This window comes from Nelumbo nucifera, chromosome 7, assembly GCF_055504915.1.
Source record: "Nelumbo nucifera cultivar China Antique chromosome 7, China Antique-T2T, whole genome shotgun sequence".
NCBI lineage: Eukaryota > Viridiplantae > Streptophyta > Magnoliopsida > Proteales > Nelumbonaceae > Nelumbo > Nelumbo nucifera.
This window is the reverse complement of record NC_142655.1, coordinates 60,708,350-60,731,862: the sequence shown is the minus strand read 5'-3', so window position 1 is coordinate 60,731,862 and position 23,513 is coordinate 60,708,350. Positions and strand designations below refer to the sequence as shown.

General features: G+C 42.2%; 1 protein-coding gene and 1 pseudogene across 2 annotated transcripts in view; one reads left to right on the top strand and one right to left on the bottom strand.

Annotated features, from left to right (window-relative positions):
- The window catches only part of LOC104589867 (mitogen-activated protein kinase homolog MMK1), an 82,716-nt gene extending 59,962 nt beyond the window's left edge, over window positions 1–22,754 (top strand). Inside the window, exons 6-7 of one of the 2 annotated variants that reach the window (XM_010248306.3) lie at window positions 22,321–22,526; window positions 22,678–22,754. In XM_010248306.3, coding sequence (XP_010246608.1) covers window positions 22,321–22,496 — 176 coding nt within the window. In that variant the 3' untranslated portion in view covers window positions 22,497–22,526; window positions 22,678–22,754. Of the gene's footprint in view, window positions 1–22,320 lie in introns of both variants that reach the window. The other variant, XM_010248304.3, reaches the window with a different exon arrangement.
- On the bottom strand, window positions 36–17,174 carry LOC148790532 (uncharacterized; annotated as a pseudogene).
- Window positions 22,755–23,513: the final 759 nt, after the last annotated feature.

Sequence of the window (23,513 nt, the reverse complement as noted above, 5' to 3'; positions counted from 1 at the left end):
TATTATATATAAGAAATAAATAATCGGTCGAATTCGAATATTTATCAAATTGAATCAGGTCATATCCGAATTCGACCGATTAGATATTTGAATTATCCGAATTCGATTCGATTATACCGAATCTCGAATCCGAAATCGGATTTTCGAATACCGTTTACACCCCTACTTTAAGAGTAAAGATGACATCATTCCAAAGTGTGGGCATCATGACTGTCTCCCCTATTCTTTTCCCTTTTGCTTCTTTTATCCATTTGCTATCGTTCCATTCCTTTGAGTTGGACAAATCTCTCAAATTCTTCTTTTGTTTGTATATACTCTACAATGTGTGAAAGGAAGTAGAAAAATGGGTTTTGGCTGGCCTAATGGCCTAATCAATTCTCTCTGATTTGTGAACTTACTTATCAGGTTCAATAAACTTTGGTGGTTATAGATATACCCTGTAAGTGCAATTTCCCTTTCAACTGTTCTCTTCACAGTAGGCAACCTCCCAATGTCTTCCAATATCAAGTCCAAACAATGGGCAACATGTAAGAGGAGGATGCTTTGCCATCAAAAACTTCCCTAATAATACAAGAAAACAATTCAAGAAATAAGAACTTAAGAAATGTGACTCTAACATGTCAAAGACTAGAGAAAAGTTTGTTAAAATTCGGCCTGCCCTAGAAGTCTGTTTTGTTTGTTAGTTGTAAAGTAAACAACAAGAAGGAAGAGAGGAAAGAAGAAGGAAGAAAGAGGAAGGAGAAGAGAAAAGGTCTGGTTCGAAAATAGGAAAAAGTTGACCCTAGTTTTGGCCAGACCTGTTATTATATTATTAATGTGATTGGAAAAGACATAAGTGCCCTTATTTAAGTAAAAGGCACTTGAACTAACATAATAGTACACATCAGCACTCTCAACAGGTACAAAGACCGAAATACCCCTTCACTAACACTCCCCCTCAAGCTGGTGAGTATATATCATATAATCCCAGCTTGTTACATATGTAGTACACTCTCCCCCGACTCAAACCTTTTGTAAACAAGTCTGCCCACTGATTTCCTGTATTAACGTATGCAGTCTCTATCACTCCATTCAGCACCTTCTTTCTCACAAAATGACAGTCAACTTTGATGTGCTTGGTTCTTTCATGAAACACCGGATTGGAAGAGATATGAACCGTTGCCTGATTGTCACAATAGAGCTTCATTGGAGTACCGATGTCATATCGTATCTCCTGTAGAAGGTTCCTTAGCCACACTAATTCACTAGTAGTATGTGCCATGGCCCTATATTCTGCTTCTGCACTGCTTCTTGCCACAACTGTTTGCTTCTTACTTTTCCACGTTACCAGGTTAACCCCCAGGAAGGTGCAATAGCCTGTGGTAGACCGTCTATCAGACATGGAACCTGCCCAATCAACATCGGTGTATCCTTCTACTTCCAGTTTTCCGCCACTTTTGTACAGTAACCCACAGCCAGGAGCTCCTTTCAAGTACCTCACAATCCTTAGCATTGCATTCCAATGTGGGACCAAAGGTTTCTGCATGAACTGACTCACCACACTAATCGCAAATGAAATATCTGGCCGAGTAATGGTTAGGTAGTTTAGTTTGCCTACAAGACGTCGGTATCTGCCAGGGTCTTCAAATACTTCACCTATATCACTGCTCAGCCTCGTATTTGTTTCCATAGGTGTCTCAGTCGGTTTAGTACCCAACAAACCTGCTTCTTCCAGTAAATCAAGCACATATTTCCTCTGACACAAATTAATGCCATTCTTAGATCTTGCTACCTCTTTGCCCAAAAAGTATTTCAATTTGCCAAGGTCCTTTGTCTGAAAGTGTTTTTGTAGGAATGCCTTCAATCTGTCAATGCCCATTTTATCATTCCCAGTCACAACGATATCATCTACATACACTACCAGTAGTATTTTTCCTGCCGGAGAGTCATGATTGAAGACAGAATGATCAACTTGGCACTGTTTCATACCAAACTTCTTGACCACCTCACTGAACCTACCAAACCATGCTCGAGGGGACTGTTTAAGTCCATATATAGCCTTCTTAAGTCTGCATACCTTACCATCCTCCCCCTGAGCAACAAACCCTGGTGGTTGCTCCATGTAGACCTCCTCGAGCAAATCACCATGCAAAAAGGCATTTTTGATATTTAGTTGATGTAGAGGCCAATCATACATAATTGCCAGGGAGATGACAACACGAACTGACCCTATCTTAGAAACCAGGGAGAATGTCTCTGTGTAGTCAATGCCATAGGTTTGGGAGTACCCTTTTGCAACCAGCCGCGCCTTCAGGCACTCAACACGACCATTTGGCAAGTACTTAACGGTATACACCCACTTACAACCGACAACCTGCTTCCCAAGAGGAAGAGCGGTGAGGTCCCAAGTGTGATTATGATGGAGGGTAGAGAGCTCTTCTTCCATAGCACGACACCACAATGGAGAGGTAAGGGCTTCCTGGACATCCTTAGGAACAACCACTGAGGATAACAAGGAGATGAACTGGCGATGAGAGGCGGAGAGGTAAGGGAAACAAAATTGGAAATAGGGTGATGGGTGCAGGTGCGTTTACCTTTCCATAAGGCAATAGGGAGATCAAAGTCAAAGGCTGGTGTCGGATCTGGAGCCGGATCTGTCGACGGTGATGAAGCCAGAGGAGGCGCAGCCGGTACACGTGGGTGATGTGTATACACGTGACGGATAGGTGGACGGTCAACGGATGGTGGCACCGGAGGCAAAGACGTAGGCACGACTGGAATAGCCAAGGAACGACGAGAATTGGGATGGTAACACTTGTACCCTTTCTGAGTCCGGGAATAGCCAAGGAAGATACACTTAAGGGATTGTGCATCTAACTTGTCAGTCCCGGGACCCGGATTATGGACGAAGCAGACACACCCAAATACCCGAGGAGGAAGCGGAAACGGAGACATGTTGGGGAATAAGACACTAAAAGGAGAACGACCATCAAGAATAGACGTGGGCATCCGATTAATTAAGAAAGGTGAGCATTGCATCACTCCAAAAGGGTTTGGGAACATTCATGTGGTGCATGAGTGAGCGTGCCGTTTCTACTAGATGTTGGTTCTTTCTCTCAGCCACCCCATTTTGTTGTGGGGTGTAGGTACATGAAGTTTGGTGTATAATGCCATGTTGGTCCAAGTATTCTTGAAAAGATTTCTAAGTATTCACGGCCATTATCAGAATGGAAAATTTTGATGTGAACGCCAAATTGATTGCGGATCTCAGCATAAAATTTCTGGAAGATGACAAATAATTCACTTCTTTCTTTCATTAAATAGAGCCACGTCATTCTTGAAAAGTCATGAACAAAAATAACAAAATATCAGTGTCCATTATATGACATCACTTTATAAGTGAAAGAATGGTAGGATCCATCTAATGGACGCCATAAAGGTTGCGGAATGGGTGGGGCGAATTTCAAAAAATTTCCTACCTTCTCCCAACTGGGAATCATATTCCCTGAATTTAGAATACAATATTCAAGGATCTACTTGAACCCTAATCAAACCAGATCTGTACCAAAAGATAAATGGGAGGATTATACCTGATCCGGAGAAGCAGTATCTCCCAAAGTTGGTGTTCACGCCCAAAGAATGCTCCAAGATCTGTCCCTGCTGAAGATGACACAGCTGTGGATGGAACAGAACCAGCAGGGTGCGTCCTACACACTGGATCCTTCACAAGAATCCCCTGGATGTACTAAACACTGAATTCTTTCAGTCTTTCTTGCAAGACTGATGTCAAGAACTGGTTTCTTGACTTTCTTTTCTGCAAAGATCAAATCTTGCAACAATGCAGATGGCGGCGGCAGGAGGAGATTTCCAGAAACGAAAAGGCTGAACTGTTTTCTTTTCTGGAGAGAATGAGATCTAATCTCAATTCGCAGGAACCTTTCTTGCTTACCAGAACCTCTTTGATCGAAATCTGATTTCCCTCTCCATGGTTCATTCGAAAATCTCCTCTCTTTTCTTCTTGATTAAGAAATCTCCTAATTAGGAGTTATCCCAATCCAAAACAGTATTTGGATAGGGGATAATCTTAATCCCTTTCCCAGATAGAGTTAGCTTTCTCCTGATCTTATCAGGAGGTTACCAGATTCAAATCTGATTTGAATTTGGTCTCTAAGAGTGGATAAGGCTAAGAGCCCAATCCTTTTTGCTAACTTCAATCTCAAATTCGCCCCATTGATGGGTGATCATATCAGCCCACTTCGAAATGGGCTTTTGGCCCATTAAGTATTCAGTGTTTAATTAGTTTCCAATCTGCTGCCCAGTTGGGCTTCTTTGTATGGCGTGGGACCCAAGCATTGATCTACACACCAGCCACATGGGTTCGGCCCAGCCTTTAATACAAGGCCCAGCCAAATTCACTGAAAATCTCAATGAACCCCTTGAGTCCATCGTATGAACCCTATGGGCCCAACACTTACATTAAGTGGTCCCTGGGCCAAGCCATCTTATAAAAACCCAGGGACTGTGGGCAGGTGCAAGATTAGCCCATCAGGTATTATCCTAAATGGTCTTACACTTAACCTCTCAGCCCTTAATGATCAAGCACTGCCCGACAAGAGAGGACCTCTCCCTCGGCTGCAAGGAACAGTGCCGCACTCTCCTCTCACATGGATCCCGGGAATTAAAACCATTTGCAAACATTTTGAAACCGTACATATATATGTAAATATATTAATTTTGCAAAACAAAATTCCAACGATTGAAATCAACTGCCGGCAGTTTGGTTTCCATCAGAGAGAGTGCATTCCCGATCATTACCCTTTGTCCGACAAAGTGGCTGATTCTGTCACTATGACCACCCACTCAGATGAATTCTCAAACTGCCCCAACATACCCAGGTTTTGATCCCCACTAAGGATCTCATTGATTGGCATATCAAAGGCAGCCTGATCCAGCACCTAGTGAAGTGTCATAATCGAGTCTAGGGGTCAGGTGTAACTTTCCAGTTTTGCCCATCTGTCTCCAAGGTCCAGGGCTAGACTGGAAATCTGGTCCGGTTCAAGGATTCAAGTAATCCCATGCTGTATGTGCCTCGGGTCTTACCCTGATGGCTGAGACAGGCCATCCCAACACTTGGTGGCACACCAGTATCAGCCTTGGCAGGATAAATCTCCCCAGACTTATCCAACGGCTGTGAACTTTTAAAACTAACATGAGTCTCTATAAATGTCCAGTTTTAGGGTTTTACACAGAATTAAACCAAACAACATGAATCAAACCTGCACTTTATTTATTTCCACTAAATAACAAAAGTACATCAAAATGATTGAAGCTAAGGGCATACAAAACTGTCTAACAGCTCCCACTTGCACTTAGGTCCAATCTGGTACAAGCCGGAGTCCCATACTTTCCACGTGTTTCTCAAACACCTTCTGTGTCAGTGGCTTAGTCAATGGGTCTGCCACATTATCCGCTGATGCTACCTTTTGAATTAGGACGTCCCCTCTACCAACGATCTCCCGCAGTACATGGTACTTCCTCTCGATGTGCTTTGACTTCGAGTGGGCCCGAGGCTCTTTAGCCTGGGCGATCGCTCCATTGTTGTCACACAACAACGGGATGGGTGATGTGCTGGATGGAATCGTTCCCAATTCGTGTATGAATTTCTTCATCCACACGGCTTCCTTGGCAGCTTCACTTGCGGCAATGTACTCGGCCTCGGTTGTGGAGTCTGCAGTGGACCCCTGTTTGCTGCTTTTCCAGCAAACAGCACACGATCCTATCGTGAAAACATACCCAGATGTAGACTTTCTATCATCTGGATCCGACTGGAAATCGGCATCGGTATACCCTAGAACTTGCAGTGAACTACCATCGAATACCAGACAAAACTCTTTCGTCCTTCGAAGGTATTTGAGTATGTTCTTCACAGCAGTCCAATGCTCCTGTCCTGGGTTTGCCTGGAATCTGCTTACCACACTCACCGCCTGAGCTATGTCCGGGCGAGTGCACAACATGGCATACATGATGCTCCCCACAGCTGAGGCATAGGGAACGTCTCTCATGCTCTCAATCTCCTCAGAAGTCTTGGGAGACATCTTCTTGGAGAGAGTGACTCCGTGCCTGAAAGGAACGTTTCCTTTCTTGGAGTTTTCCATGCTGTATCTTTTGACAATTTTGTCAATGTAAGCAGCCTGGGATAATCCAATTATCCGCTTTGATCTATCTCTATAGAGTCGAAGACCCAGTATGTATGAAGCTTCTCCAAGATCTTTCATGGAGAACTGCTGTGATAGCCATACCTTGACCGAAGTCAACATTCCTACATCATTCCCAATGAGTAGGATATCGTCCACATACAAAACTAAAAAGGTGATCTTATCCCCACTGGATTTCCTGTAAACACAGGGCTCATCCGGATTCTGCTCAAAGTCAAACGTTTTGACTGCAGAATCAAAACGGATGTTCCAACTCCTAGAAGCCTGCTTAAGTCCATATATGGATCTATTAAGTTTACATACCATGTGTTCCTGACCAGCAGCAATGAAGCCTTGCGGCTGCTGCATGTAGATATCTTCACTAAGATCTCCATTCAGGAACGCAGTTTTGACATCCATTTGCCAAATCTCGTAATCATGGTACGCTGCTACAGCTAGCAGGATCCTAATGGATTTAAGCATGGCCACCGGTGAAAAGGTTTCCTCATAGTCGATGCCTTCTTTCTGAGTATACCCTTTCGCCACCAAACGAGCTTTAAAGGTCTCAATCCTGCCATCGGGGCCCTTCTTCCTCTTGTAGATCCATTTGCAACCAATTGCTTTTACCCCGGAGGGCGGATCCACTAGAGTCCAGACTCCATTGGTCTCCATTGAGTCCATCTCGGCTCTCATGGCCTCCACCCACTTCTGGGAGTCTATGTCTAACATAGCTTCCGCGTAAGACACGGGATCCTCTTCACTAGTCAAGGCTTCCACCAGGTAACTATCCTGGTCATAACCATATCGGACTGGTGGTCTGGATACCCGGGTGGACCTTCTAGGTTGGTCATTACCTGGAACTTGTGGGTCATCTCCCACTGCTCCTGAGCTCTCCTCATCAAGAACTATTTCCTGACGATGGGTGTCCAGGATGTAATCGGATTCTAAGAATCGGGCGTTTCGACTGCAGAACACTTTCTGCTCACTTGGGTCATAGAATAGATAACCCACCGAATCCTTTGGGTAGCCTATAAACAGGCAACGGCTGGTTTTAGATTCCAACTTGTCCGCACTTGTTCTTTTAACGTGTGCAGGACAACCCCAAATCTTCAAGTGTCTCACACTTGGCTTCCTTCCGGTCCAAAGCTCATATGGAGTTTTCGGAACTGATTTGGTTGGAACCCTATTCAGCACGTAGATAGCAGTCTGTAATGCGTATCCCCAAAAGGATGTGGGTAATTCTGAGCGTACGAGAAGTGACCGGACCATGTCTAATAAGGTCCTATTTCTCCTCTCTGAAACACCGTTGAGTTGAGGTGTAGCAGGAGGAGCTACTTGTGACACTATCCCATTGGCCTTTAAGTAGTCCCTGAATTCGTCAGAGAGATACTCGCCACCTCGATCTGATCGAAGGGCCTTAATTTCTCTCCCTAACTGTTTCTCGACTTCCTGTCTGAACTCTTTGAACTTTTCAAATGATTCAGACTTATGTCTCATTAGGTACACGTAACCATATCGTGAAAAATCATCTGTAAAGGTGATGAAGTACACGTGTTGATTCCGTGTCCTAACACTCAGGGGACCACATACATCAGTATGTATTAGGTCAAGTGTGCCTGCACATCTTTCAGGCTTACCGTCAAATGGCCGCTTAGTCATCTTACCTTGGAGGCAAGGTTCACAAGTGGGAAGATTTTCTACGGTTAGAAAATCTAAAGGACCATCCTTTACCAGTCTTGTGATTCGGTCGACACCGATGTGGCCAAGTCGGTAATGCCAGAGGCACGTGAGATTTACTGTATCACGAGTCCTTTTCTTGGGATTTTCGACCGACGTAGTTTCGGTTAAGTTAGTTTCCAAAGAAGGATGCAGAACATAGAGACCGTTCTCTAGCTCCCCGCATGCGATGAATTTATTATTCCGTTTAACAGTAATCATATTACTAAAGTAAACAGTATATCCATCAGCACACAATTTTGAAACAGAAATTAAATTCCTTCTCAAGTTCTGTACATAAAGACAATCTTTAAGTACAAGGACTCCTTCTTTAAAAACTAATTCTACGGTTCCTATTGCCGCAGCTGCAACACTTGCAGTTGTTCCCAAGAACAGTGTCACTTCACCTTCACTCAGCCTTCTGCTAACTTTGAACCCCTGCAGTGAGTTACACGCATGAGTTGAAGCCCCGGAGTCAACACACCAGGACACAGAAGTAACTAACATATTAGTTTCTATGACACAAGTTTCGATATTACCTTTCTTAGATTCCAGGTAGGTAGGACAGTTCCTCTTCCAGTGGCCGGTCTGCTTGCAGAAGTGACAGACATCAGATGCCTTGTTCTTCTTCTGCTTTTTGGGTTTGGTAGTCTTCTTCTGGGGCTTCTTTGCCTTTCTCTTTCTCTTGCCCGATTTGTTAGCTTCAGCAAGCATAACCACAGGCTCATCCTTCTTGAGTAAATCCTCGGCCCTCTGCAACATATTGCTGAGTTCCTGGACGCTGACATTCAGCTTATTCATATTGTAGTTCATAGTGAACGCATTGAAGGAAGAGGGCAAAGAATTTAGGATGGCATCCACTTGCGTGCCAAGATCTAGCCCGGATCCAAGAGCTTCAAGTTCGTTGATGTATCCCATCATACGAAGACAATGGTCATGAACTTTCTGCCCTTTGGTCATCTGCGCGGTCATGAACAATTTCAGGACCTTCTGTCGAGTAGAACGGTTCTGCTCCTCATACATTGTCCTTAGACTGTCCAATATGTCCTTGGCAAGTTCGATCTGATCGAACTGCCTCTGTATTGAGTTGTCTAATGAGGCAATGACAAAGCAGCGGGCTAGGGAGTTCTTATCCTCCCAATCTTGGTAGTCCCTCCTACGGGCCTCAGAAACCCTATCACCCGGACGTTCCGGGGCAGGATTTTTCACTACCTTGTCTAACTTTTCAGAAGTTAGGACCAGCATAAGATTTCTGTACCAGTCGGCATAGTTTGGGCCCTTAAGCTTGTTATCGTCTAGAAGCTTTGCAAATTGACCGTTTGCCATTTTCTGATAAAACAGCAAAATCATTAGTCCACAACCTTAGTTTGATTCATGTTTACCTACATAGATATGGCTTTTAATCTATGTTCCATTCCCATTTGTTCATCTCTGAGATTTCCCTCCTATCTCAGTGACGGAGACGACGAAATGTCTCTGGAAATGTGGGAAATCACATGGGGTGCGTGAAGCCAACTGTTTCAGCTGCATAACCCCACCACCTTTCTGTGACGGATCATATCCACTCATCAAATGAGTTTCCCTTTGGCCTCTGTCAGACAAGGTTCAGAGCCGTTTTCAGGTAAACCCTTCTGTCAGTGAGTGCACACCCATCATATTCAGGTTACGTCAAGGTACCGTGAGAGAGTTCCCATTTTCTGGTGAAGCCCCTCCCACATCGGTCTATGACGCCCCTATCATCTTATGAAACACTCTAACAGATCCAACAGCAAATGGATAGCCCAATTTTATGGTGCGTTTCCTCATTACTGATGGACCCATCATTGTGCTAATGACGGAAGGCCTTTAGAGAGTCCATCATATGGATCTCCCTATCACTTGCATTCATATTTGCTGGAGGGAACAAAATCACGGCCTAGTTCTAATTTAGGTCAAACCAAAGTGGCTCCCACTGACTTTCATAAAGTCAGATTTCTGGTGGGCCTTAATCGGCTAGGGGTTCCGTACGCATCCCTTTTTCAGGGTTGTGGGGCCCACCAGGTAAAGAGGGGGGTCATCCAATGACTTTCAGGGACACCATGGCAATGATGTGCATTCAGCCATGGTGTGCGCAAGAGCCACTAACGAGTCATCACGGGCCAACTACTTATGGCCCATGGTCGCAGCACATCAAACATCCAAACATCACATGTAAAGGAGGAATTGATCCAATCAATTAATTGCTGTAAAGCCCATTCAACGGCCCATTTAAAAACCAAGTCATTAACGATTAATGTTCACTAGGTGTATGGGCTGAATCGCAGATAGCAGTTCGGCCCATACAGCTTATCTCACAATAATGGGCTTTTGCAGTTTTAACCCTTTAAAACTGGGCTTTACAGGTGGGCCGAATTAATCCCTGTAATTGAACATCAGATTTGGAACAAAAGTGTGAGACAATTGGACTGAGAACAGCCCCTTTCGAAACCCAGATTCAGTCCAAACAGTTTTGGTCCAATCTAGTCCGAAATGGTCCAAAACTGATTTTCAATTCAAGAATTAATTATTGAATGATCTGAAATTAATAGTTTTGATTTCTAGCAAACACAAAACAATTATGGACTGTTCGCACCACCTACAAAACAGAGGTTAATGACAAGGGTTGCAGTTTCATAAACTGCAAATCGCAGAAAACGATTTCTCCATCTGCAAATCTCCAGCGCCGCCATCTTCTTCCATCTTCTTTAATCAAGAAAAATAACAGAAATCCTATTTCTATTAATTACATTCTTGATCAAATCCTATACATTCAGTCTAAAAAATAAAAAAAAAATTATTTACAGACCGAATTGAGTGAAATAAATAAATAGAAAAGAAAAAGGGTGCGCAGACCATCTGCGCTAAAACTGCACTGCGATCTCCAGGTTTGAACAGTCCATTAAATCAAAATAAATAAAGAACAATTCCAAATAAATTTTGGATTTAATAGAAATTAATTTCAGATCAATCGCCCTTAACAAGAAACAGTTTCTTGAAGAAAAAAAAGAAAACAATCTGCGCAAATCTTGAAAGAACACCTTCTATCCATCTGCGCAGGGTCAGATCTGATTTTCTTTTGGTTCAAGATTCGAACCTGTGGCTCTGATACCACTGAAAGAATGGTAGGATCCATCTAATGGACGCCATAAAGGTTGCGGAATGGGTGGGGCGAATTTCAAAAAATTTCCTACCTTCTCCCAACTGGGAATCATATTCCCTGAATTTAGAATACAATATTCAAGGATCTACTTGAACCCTAATCAAACCAGATCTGTACCAAAAGAAAAATGGGAGGATTATACCTGATCCGGAGAAGCGGTATCTCCCAAAGTTGGTGTTCACGCCCAAAGAATGCTCCAAGATCTGTCCCTGCTGAAGATGACACAACTGTGGATGGAACAGAACCAGCAGGGTGCGTCCTACACACTGGATCCTTCACAAGAATCCCCTGGATGTACTAAACACTGAATTCTTTCAGTCTTTCTTGCAAGACTGATGTCAAGAACTGGTTTCTTGACTTTCTTTTCTGCAAAGATCAAATCTTGCAACAATGCAGATGGCGGCGGCAGGAGGAGATTTCCAGAAACGAAAAGGCTGAACTGTTTTCTTTTCTGGAGAGAATGAGATCTAATCTCAATTCGCAGGAACCTTTCTTGCTTACCAGAACCTCTTTGATCGAAATCTGATTTCCCTCTCCATGGTTCATTCGAAAATCTCCTCTCTTTTCTTCTTGATTAAGAAATCTCCTAATTAGGAGTTATCCCAATCCAAAACAGTATTTGGATAGGGGATAATCTTAATCCCTTTCCCAGATAGAGTTAGCTTTCTCCTGATCTTATCAGGAGGTTACCAGATTCAAATCTGATTTGAATTTGGTCTCTAAGAGTGGATAAGGCTAAGAGCCCAATCCTTTTTGCTAACTTCAATCTCAAATTCGCCCCATTGATGGGTGATCATATCAGCCCACTTCGAAATGGGCTTTTGGCCCATTAAGTATTCAGTGTTTAATTAGTTTCCAATCTGCTGCCCAGTTGGGCTTCTTTGTATGGCGTGGGACCCAAGCATTGATCTACACACCAGCCACATGGGTTCGGCCCAGCCTTTAATACAAGGCCCAGCCAAATTCACTGAAAATCTCAATGAACCCCTTGAGTCCATCGTATGAACCCTATGGGCCCAACACTTACATTAAGTGGTCCCTGGGCCAAGCCATCTTATAAAAACCCAGGGACTGTGGGCAGGTGCAAGATTAGCCCTTCAGGTATTATCCTAAATGGTCTTACACTTAACCTCTCAGCCCTTAATGATCAAGCACTGCCCGACAAGAGAGGACCTCTCCCTCGGCTGCAAGGAACAGTGCCGCACTCTCCTCTCACATGGATCCCGGGAATTAAAACCATTTGCAAACATTTTGAAACCGTACATATATATGTAAATATATTAATTTTGCAAAACAAAATTCCAACGATTGAAATCAACTGCCGGCAGTTTGGTTTCCATCAGAGAGAGTGCATTCCCGATCATTACCCTTTGTCCGACAAAGTGGCTGATTCTGTCACTATGACCACCCACTCAGATGAATTCTCAAACTGCCCCAACATACCCAGGTTTTGATCCCCACTAAGGATCTCACTGATTGGCATATCAAAGGCAGCCTGATCCAGCACCTAGTGAAGTGTCATAATCGAGTCTAGGGGTCAGGTGTAACTTTCCAGTTTTGCCCATCTGTCTCCAAGGTCCAGGGCTAGACTGGAAATCTGGTCCGGTTCAAGGATTCAAGTAATCCCATGCTGTATGTGCCTCGGGTCTTACCCTGATGGCTGAGACAGGCCATCCCAACACTTGGTGGCACACCAATATCAGCCTTGGCAGGATAAATCTCCCCAGACTTATCAAACGGCTGTGAACTTTTAAAACTAACATGAGTCTCTATAAATGTCCAGTTTTAGGGTTTTACACAGAATTAAACCAAACAACATGAATCAAACCTGCACTTTATTTATTTCCACTAAATAACAAAAGTACATCAAAATGATTGAAGCTAAGGGCATACAAAACTGTCTAACAATAAGGACCCCAAACATTTGAATGAATTAAAGAAAAAGGACTCGACACACGGTTATCAACCCTAGAACTAAAGGGAACACGATGGTGTTTCCCAAATTGACATGACTCACAATCTAGAACAGAAAGTTGACTCAATGAAGGGACCAAGGACTTCAGCACTTTCAGCGAAGGATGACCAAATCTACAATGCCACTGGAGAGGAGAAATAGATGACTGAAGGGTCGTTGACGTTCTTCCACCACCATCAAGATAATATAGTCCACCGGCTTCATGCCCTCCACCAATCTTCATCCCCGTCTTGAGATCCTAAAAAACACACTTAGAGGGGTAAAATGTAACGTAGCAATTAAGGGACTTGGTCAACTTACTAACAGACATAAGATTAAATGGAAGTTTAGGTACATATAAAACAGAGGATAGGGAGACAGGATCTAGGTCAACATTACCAACACCACGAATAGATGATGTGGAGCCATTAGCAAGGGTAACAGATTGTGATGTTGAGCAATGAGTGAGAGATGAAAACACACCTGGATTTCCCGTCATGTGATCGGAGGCTCCAGAGTCAATAATCCAGGGGTTGGGTGTGGATGCCAAACAAGCCATACCTGAGTGTGCAAAGGTAGCTGTGTTCTGCTACGACGTGGATTGAACAAACCTTTCATACTCATCACGAGGAACACTCACCATCTCTTTGCCTGGACCATCTGGAGAGGTAGAAGGCATCTGGTCAACTGACTGGTTCTCTTGTCTAAAGCTGGAATTGGTGTCACTAGTCATGGCATGGTTGGCCCACGTCGAGGGTGGACCATGTAAGTCATAGCAGTAGTTAATAGTATGCCCATCCAAACCACAATGAGTACACCTCCATGGACCCGATCCACGTCCTCTACCACAAGCTCCCCTTGAATCTCTGCCTCCAGTGCGACCACCACCACGGATATGTGTAGATCCACCACTACCACTCCGGCCATACACTGGACCACTACTGCCACCACGGCCAGGCTGGGCTCCTCGAGCCCCACTTCTGCCACCTCGTCCTCTCAACACTGCAAATGCTGATTTATCTGAGATATTAGAGTTTTTCATAGATCCAATGGAAGTCCTCCGAAGACGAGCAAACACCTCCTCTAAAGATGGAAGGGCAGATCCTCCTAGTATCTGGGCTCGTACTGGTTCATACTCAGACTTCAGCCCCACCAGAAACCGAGTCACATCAAGCTGCTCTCTCTGTTGCTATTGAACCTTGACATCAGAAGTGAGAGGGTGATAGACATTTAGCTCATTACGGATATTTCTCATACTGGCATAGTACTCCTCAAGGCTCTGATTTACCTATTGCAGATTGAAGTATTGCTGATACAGTTGATATACCCTAGTTGTATTATCTTGACCAGAATACAATTTCTTAGCATGATCCCACACCTCTTTGGTTGTGTCAAGAAACATGAAGTTCACACTGATTCTGGGTTCCATACTGTTCCACAACCATGTGATAATCTGTGCATCTTCCTGTTCCCAGTCTTCATACTCCTTAGAACTAGTGGGGGGTTTCTCCTCTCTTATGTGCTTTACCTTCTTCTTCGCCTTCAGAAAAACCTCTACAGACTTGGCCGAAGGGACATAATTCTCTCCATTCAGTTTAATTGAGGTCATTTGGACATTCAGGTAGTCAGTAGATATCATCACACTAGGTTTACTATCACTGTTATCTGCCATTGCCGAATTCCCTTATCACTGAATCCTGAGCACTACACACTGCACACTGCACACAGACACTTCACCGAACTCTGCACACTGATTTCAGCAATGACAAAGGCTGAAAGCTGTACTTGTAACACCACAAACCCTACTCTACAGCTATCGGAAGTTTCACCATTAAGTAAACACTACTTCCCTTTGAATCACACACAAACCAGCATAAACCCTAGCATAAACCCTAGCATACTGCAATCTGAAAACCCATCATACGATCTGTACCACACCTCTCATGTGTTCCATAACAGAAAATATGCATAAAAAAAACTCCTTACCTCATCGCCTGAAGGCCAACCACACGAAGGAATGAAACACCACTGCACCACACACACCAGCCCTACATTAATTAGGGGAGGGCTTAGAAACCACAGCAACCAATCACCAACGACACCACCGGAGGCATAGAAACCTCCAAGGGAAGAGGGCGATCACTCCTTTTCAGCCCTTTTTCCAGTCTCCAACCAACGGCTGAGAAATCCAAGAGAAACCCTAGTTCGAATGCACAGAAAACAGAATTCTAGCAGGTCTGATTTGTTTGATGTTGCTTTGATACCATGTTAAAGTTCGGCCTGCCCTAGAAGTCTGTTTTGTTTGTTAGCTGTAAAGTAAACAGCAAGAAGGAAGAGAGGAAAGAAGAAGGAAGAAAGAGGAAGGAGAAGAGAAAAGGTCTGGTTCGAAAATAGGAAAAAGTTGACCCTAGTTTCGGCCAGACCTGTTATTATATTATTAATGTGATTGGAAAAGACACAAGTGCCCTTATTTAAGTAAGAGGCACTCGAACTAACATAATAGTACACATCAGCACTCTCAACAGGTACAAAGACCGAAATACCCCTTCACTAACAAAGTTAAATAGAAATAATAACAAAGTATAAAACTCACCGGCTAGGACATAATTTGATGCGTTGTTAGTAATAACTTTGAGAACATTTTTCTCACCAATTCTCTCCACCATCTTGTCAAGCAACATAAATAACCTCTCAGCTGTTTTTACTTCACTTGAAGCATCAATGCTCTCTATAAACATTGTCCCAACACGGCTATGGACCAAAAAAGTTATGAGGGTCCTATCCTTTCTATCCGTCCACCCATTAGTCATAAGAGAGCAGCCCCATATCTCCCCATACTCCTTATGGTGTTGAAGCAGTGATTTTGTATAATCAACCTCCTTCAAGCGTACGGTATTCAAGGGATTTTTAATCCCAGACCAAATTGCCCTATTGCCTCTACCATTGCTTCAAAACTTTTCAAGCGTACGGTATTCAAGGGAATACTAGCTTGATAAAACCGTCTAGCAATGTGTATGCATACTTGTTCTCTCCCTTGTTTATTATATGCATCACTAATAGTGGTTTGCTCCATCTTTTTTCTGTTCTCTCTTTTTTTTTTTTTATCAATAACAAGAAACTTTATTAATGATATGAAACTATGCGAAGCTTAGGTACAAAAGGGAGGTAAAAAGACTTAACTCCCCACCAAAAGAATACAAGGGAAAAAATAAAAAATTAGCCCAAAAAGTCGAACCCCTATTCACCTCTTGCTTTGCTAGCCCATCAGCAAAAGAATTAGCAGTCCTCTTCACCCAGTTGTAATGAACCACAATATCCCTACTCAGCCATTTAAATTTATTCTTCTCATTGTTGTAACTCCATAAACCGTTGTCACCCTCCTTTACCCACCTAATCACCACCTCCGAGTTACCTTCAAGGACCAAACATTTGATGTTCAACTCCCTTGCTCTTTGGATACCTTCCAGGGCTGCAAAGATCTCAGTCCTAAGAGAGTCTCCTTCCCCAATTGGGCCTGAGAACATAGCAATAATAGCCCCCACCTCATTCTGTTTCTCTTCTCAAATTCACAATTTCTTCTGGGCTTGGAGTAGGAAACAATTTATCCAAAGGCCCCCTTTGCCTTCTTATGGGGGGCTGTTTAGAACTTCTTTTTGAACCTGAAGTAGAAGGAATGTGATCACCACTACCAAGCACTTCCTTTCACCTTGTCCCCTTTCAAAATCATCAAAATCTGGAATTCTGCTCCCTTGATTTCCAACTATGTCCACTTTCATTGATTTTTTCTTTGCATGTATGCTAATATTTCTTCTTTCACCTCTTTCGGGCATTTAGGACAGACTTTAATATTTCTTCTTCCACCAATTAAATGCTCTTTTGCTCTATAGATCCCTCCATTTGTCACTTTGCCACAAAATTTGCAAGTGACAGAATTTGTATTCTTTGGATCTTGGAAATAACAATATTTCCAGCCCAAGTCTTTCCTATTGCTTTCTTGAGTATTGTTGGACTTGTCTCCCATCTCTTTACTCTACTTGGTTGGGAAAATTTCCTATTGGCAAATAACAAATTGCAATTTGCAACTATCAATACTCATATTTATGAACCTCGGACTTCAAAAATAAATAAACTATTCTACTTGATAATAACACAAATAAATAAACTATTCTACTTGATAATGAGAAAAACTGAACTGTTTTAATGAGAAAAAAATGAAAAAAAAATGAGGTAGAACCACTGTTTTTGTGTAAGAACTAAGAAGCAAGACTGCAAGTCTGCAAGTATGCAAGTCTTTGTAGAAACTAAGAAGAAAAATAAGAAGAATGGGCAGTTTTAGTGATAAAAACCAAAAAACAGTGGGGTGAAGACCCTGTTTTAATGAGAAAAACTGAAAAAAAAAAGGGCTGGATCCCCTGTTTTTATGATAAAAACTGAGAAAACAATCTGTTTTATTGAGAAAAAGTGAAAAAAATGGGGTGGATCCCCCTGTTTTTATGATGAAAACTGAAAAACAATGGGGCAGAGCCCCCTGTTTTAATGAGAAAAACTGAAAAAAAATGGGGTGTATCCCTTGTTTTTATGATAAAAACTGAAAAAACAAATGGGGCGGAGCCCCTATTTTTGTGCAAGAAACAAGACTGCAAGTCTATAAATCTCTGTAGAAAGAAGAAGAAAAGGAAAAAGAAGAAGGAAGAAGAAAAAGAAAAAGAAGGGCAGAGTTATGTTTTTTAAGTAAAAGCTCTGTGAAAAAAAAAGAATGAAGAAGAGAAAGGGGCCCCTGTTTTTGTGCAGGTTGTGTACGAACATGAATAATGGAGCTCTGCCCCTGCTTTAACATTAAAAACAAAAGGAGAAAGGGGCGGAGCCCCTATTTTACTGAGAAAAGCCGGAAAAAAATAAATGGGGCAGAGCCCCTGTTTTTGTGTAGGCTTTGTACGATGAAGAAGGCTGAGTTGCTTCACAACTTGGTTGGATTGCTCAAAAAAATGTGTTGTCTATTGCCTGGCCTGATGCACACACCTAGGTGCAAAGGCGAGCGCTTATCCAATGGTTGTGCGCCTTAGCCTGGGCAAGGTGTTTAGCCTGGAAAGCGCCTTGCCTCTGTGCCTAGGCGCACCTTTTAAAACATTGGTCTGATGTACACTTTGTGAATTGATGGTTGAATGCGTTAATCAATAATGGAAAGAGGGATAAACACATCACCTAAAGAAGATGAGAGAGGAACAAAGGGAGAGGGTTCCCGCCCAGAAAAATAAGGAAGCCTCTTGAAGGTGACATCAAGAACAACAAACGACTTATGAAGGATAGGATCATAACATTTGTACCCCTTTTGTGTGCGAGAGTAGCCCAAAAAGATACACTGGATTGCTTAGGACTCAAACTTATCATGTCCATGGCCCAAGCGATGGACAAAACAAACACAACCGAAAACACTCAAAGGAAGAGAGAAAGGGGACTTTGAAGGAAACAAGATAGAGAATGAAGTGAGAAAAGTGTCACTTCAATAGGTCTTAGGAACAAACATTTAGAATAATAAAGCATGAGTTGTCTCAATAATGTGTTGATTCTTCCATTCCACCACACCTAGGAATAAGCATCAGTTTGTCCATAAGAAACATGTGTCAGGCCCAAGTCATCGCTTTCATCAATAAGTCGGCAAGTTGGAGGCCATGGGACACATGTGGAAGAGAGGTGGTGCTTGCAAGGAGGTCGCGAATGAAATGGTAGTCAACTTCAATGTTCTTTGTGCACTCATGAAAAACAAGATTGGATGCAATCTTAATTGCACTAGCATCATCTACAAAGAGAGGAACTGAAGGCGGAGGCTCATGTAATATATCATGTAGGAGAGCCTTGAGCCAAATAATTTCACTACACATGGAGGACATGGCTCCATACTCAACTTTAGTGGAAGATTTTGATACTGCAGATTGTTTCTTGCACTTCCAAGAAATGAGAGTTACCCAAAAAACACACCAACCCGTAATAGATCTTCGGATGTCTAGGCAACCGGCCCAATCAACATCAACATAGGCAGTGAGGCTAATAGAAGATGGAGAGAAGAATAAGCCATGTGATAAGTTTCCCCACACATAGCTAATAATCCAGTAAACTGCAGACGAATGTGGTTGTCCTGGAAATGACACAAACTGACTCACAACTTGGATTTCATAAGCTATATTCGGCCAAATCATAGTAAGATAGATTAGACTGCCCGCCAAATAAGGGTAGGATCTTCAAGGGGGGAACCATCATCCTTATTGAGTTTAGGATTTGATAAGATCGACTACATATTTATGTTGATTGACAAAGTAACCATGGGAATTATGACAAACCTCTAGTCCCAAAAAGTAAGTCAAGGGACCTAAGTCCATCTTGAAGGATTCATTGAGAAGTCTTTCAGATCGACAATTCCTTCTACATCATTTCTCGTAATGATGATGTCATCAACATAGAGAAGAACAGTCACTCCTTGGTCTCGATGCAAAGTAAAAAGGGAGTAATCTAAGGAACTTTGGATAAAGCCAGCATTAGTGATAACATAGTGAAATCTTTTGAAATATAGGCCCTAACTGTTTGTTTGAGGCCGTATAGGGACTTCTTGAGTCAGCATTACAAGATGTGGATCCATACAATATCCAAGAGGAGGCTTTATGTACACAATCTCTTTCAACTCTCCATGTAGGAATGCATTTTTCACATCCATTTGAGGGGCCTCTCATTGTTTTGCTGTAGAGATGGCTAATAGAAGTCGAACAATAGTCATCTTTTCCACTGGAGCAAAGATCTCCTCATAGTCTATCCCGTACTCTTGTTTATAGCATTAAGCAACGAGTCTAGCCTTGTATCTATCTAGATCCCATCTAACTTCAGCTTCATTGAATAAACTCAGTGACTACCAATAAGAGGAGCTTTAACTAGGTCTCAGGTGTCATTCTCAAGGAGAGCTTGAATTTCAAAGTCCATGGCATCTTTCCAATGGGGAATTGCTACAACTTCTTGGTAAGACCTGGGAATATCTGTGGTGGACAAAATGGCAGAAAAAGAGCTATTATTCAGAGAAAAACCATAGCAATCAAGAGGTCGAGAGGAGATGAACTTATAGGGATATATGGAGTGATTGGACCAGCAGTTGGTGGTGGAGAGGAGAGAAGCATAGAGGCTGATGTAGACCGTTGCTTCCTGAAGTAATTTTGAAATTGCTGCAAAGGTGATGTAGGTGCTCCTGAAGAATCTGTAGAGTCAAAATTGTGTAACAAAGAAGTAGAGGGAACAAGGAAGTTAACAGTATGTTCAAAGAAAGATACATTCTCAAGAAAAAGAACATTGCAAGAAATCTGAATGCAACGAATTATGGGATCATAGCAAAGAAAGCCCTTGTGGTTAGGACTATAGCCCACAAAAGCACACAAAGCTGCTTGTGCAGTTAGCTTAGTGCGTTCTTGGGGCGAAGATGAACAAAATAGACACAACTGAATACTTGAAGCATAGAGAGTCTTAGGATGATGAAAGAGAGACTAGAAAGGAGAGGAGTTGTGTAGGATAGATGATGGAAGAAGGTTTACGAGATACACAACAGTGCTAGCCGCCTCCACCCAAAACTAGGAGGGTACTTGGGAATCTTGTAAGAGGGTTCTGACTACACTTAAAATGTGTCTATTCTTTCTACTACTCCATTTTATTGTGGAGTACCAAGATAGGATTTTTGGTATTTGATGACTTGTTTCAAGTAGGCTTGAAAACCCTTGTCAAAGTACTCTCCCCCAGAATCCGACCGTAGGATACATATCTTGGCTTTAAACTGAGTAGCAACATGTGCTCGAAACAGTTTGAATGTAGAATATACCTTAGATTTCTTGCAAAGAAAATAAATCCAAGTAAAACATGTGCAAGCATCAATGAAAATCACAACATACTTGTACCCCAATCTAGAAATAACTGGAGACGACCACACATCACTATGTATTAAATGAAATGGAACTGTTGCATGTTCAGAATGAGAAGGAAAAGGTAAAATATGGCTCTTGCACAAACAAGTAATATATGCTTTATTAATATTCTTAAGAAAAGCAGTAGAAGTTGGTAAACTACCAGAAGCAAACAAATAATCATGTTTCTTAGAAAAAGGGTGACCAAGGTGTCTATTTCACAAGTGCCAGTCATTATTACAATTATAGGATTCAAAAGTAGTAGTAGAAAATAAACACAAAGTAGATGTAGAAGCAGCCTTCTCAAACTCCAGAGCAAACAGCCAACCCAATCTAAGCCCATTCACCTTCACCTCCCCAGCTTACTGGTCCTGTATCAAACAACCATCAGAGGAAAACGAAACAGTATTACCATCTTCCACAAGTTGGCCAATAGAAATCAGATTAATAGTCAATTTCGGTACAGATAAGGTCTTGGGTAGGTGAAAGTGAGAGGACTTGGAAGTAGATAAATGTAATCATCACAACCAAGTATATCTAATTTTTTATCATTTGTAGTAACAATGTTCTCTTAGGGAAATGGGGTTTAGGAGACTGACCAAAGGAGGCCTCTGTCATGTGGTTAGAGGCGCTTGAATCAATGATCCAAAGATGATTTGATGAAGGGCAGAAGTAGGAGATTTACCAAACAAACCAATAGCAGAAAAGGCAGAAGAGATAGCTGAGGATGAGGCATCTGAGGTGTCGACTTACACACTTGGACATACCCACCAAACTGCTGCCTTCTTCCTCACAATCTGACTCTGACAAGAACAACGAATGGAATGGCGGATACTCTAGCTAAACAAGGGGTTGTTAGAAATCAAATGTTTTGGGCAAAGTTGTAAATTTGTTGCTTGTGGTGGAGAAAAAATCTCTCCTCGTTGTAATCTTCAAGTTTGACTTTTATAAAATTCTCTTATTGATAAATGAAAAAAAAAAAAAACTGATTCCTCGAAAATCAGTAGAGGAATCACAAAGGGGGGTGATTTTAGAATTAATTTCTGCAGTGATGTCCATGCCAATAATGTGCGTTGAAGAAATCACCTTGTTAGCATTAATTATATCAAATTCATTTTCTTGAATCCCCAAACCCCTCAAAATCACTGGCTCTTGAAATGATTTTGATTACTTGATTCCTCAAACAAAACACCCACTTAATGTTTCTTGGACTACACCTTGCCCTAGCGGTTGTTGGAGGCCACATTCAATCTCATGTAAAATTGGCTTAGTTTTCTAAATGTCTCACTCCCACAGTGCTTGAATCTTTCAGCACTAGTCACCAGAAGGGAAAAGCTGCTTCATGTTGAACTTAAAATTCTTTATTTGCAGTTGAAGATGCATTAGCGCACCCATACTTGGCTTCCCTGCATGACATCAGTGATGAGCCTGTCTGTTCAACTCCATTCAGCTTTGATTTCGAGCAACATGCACTGTCCGAGGAACAGATGAAGGAGCTGATCTACCTGGAGGCCCTGGCATTTAATCCTGAATATCGGCAGCAGTAATGAGTCGTCATATTCTCCTCTCATTGCCTGGTAATTGATTCCTTAATGTAAATATGTTCATTTTAAAAACTTGGTGGTCCTGGAATAGTATGTCTGACGATGGGCATGAAGTTTGTGGGATTCGTGTAATGGAAGGGTGTTTGTATGGATGTTTACTTTCTATGGGTGCTTTTCCATACAGGTTACAAGAGTTGGCTGCACAGCGATAAGTAATTCTGGCTCTTCTATAGTGTTATACTGCTCCTCTTTCTTCAAAAATTTATTGGACAATCTTTTATTAAAGATATGGACCTAATGCTGGTGATCTACTGGCATAGATTTGATAGAAAATCCCTTTGACATGCTCATATTGAAGAAAACTAAAAAAATGTCCAGCTCAAGATGGAAGTGTCGAGGAGAGGCTGTAACTACTAATTTGATGTTCAAACTGTTTGATTCTTGCTTGTTCTGTCTCGTTCAATTGAGAGAGGGTCATCGGGGGTTGAAGGATAGGAAGAGAAATGTATTTATAGGGGAGAGCCATGTTGAATTTGGGTTTGTTTAATATGGAACGAATGTGCGCAACTAGGGCTGTAAATCATCCGATTTGGCTAAAGGTTTAATGCATTAACATGTATATTGGTCGATATAGGCCAATACATTGGTTTAATAGCAAAAACTCTGTTCCATCCAATGTTTTCAAACCACCATTTACTTGGACGGTTGGACCATTTGGCCCGGGAACCACCCAAGCAATTGGTTCTGTTTTACTGCAAACCCAGTTTTGGCCAAAACTGTTGAATTGGTCAATGACCTGCTGACCCGGGCAATTGAACTGTCGATCCATTTGACCCGTTTAACAGTTTTTGGCTATTTTTTATTTTTTTGTTGTAATTGTCCATCTATTTGGATCAGATGGTTGAACCATCAACCTGGAATACGGTGGCCAGAACAGTTCATGTTCCGGGTCATTTTAAAACCTTGGTTCCACACTTCCACCTGATGTCATAGACTATAGGGTTTGACCATGATACTGGA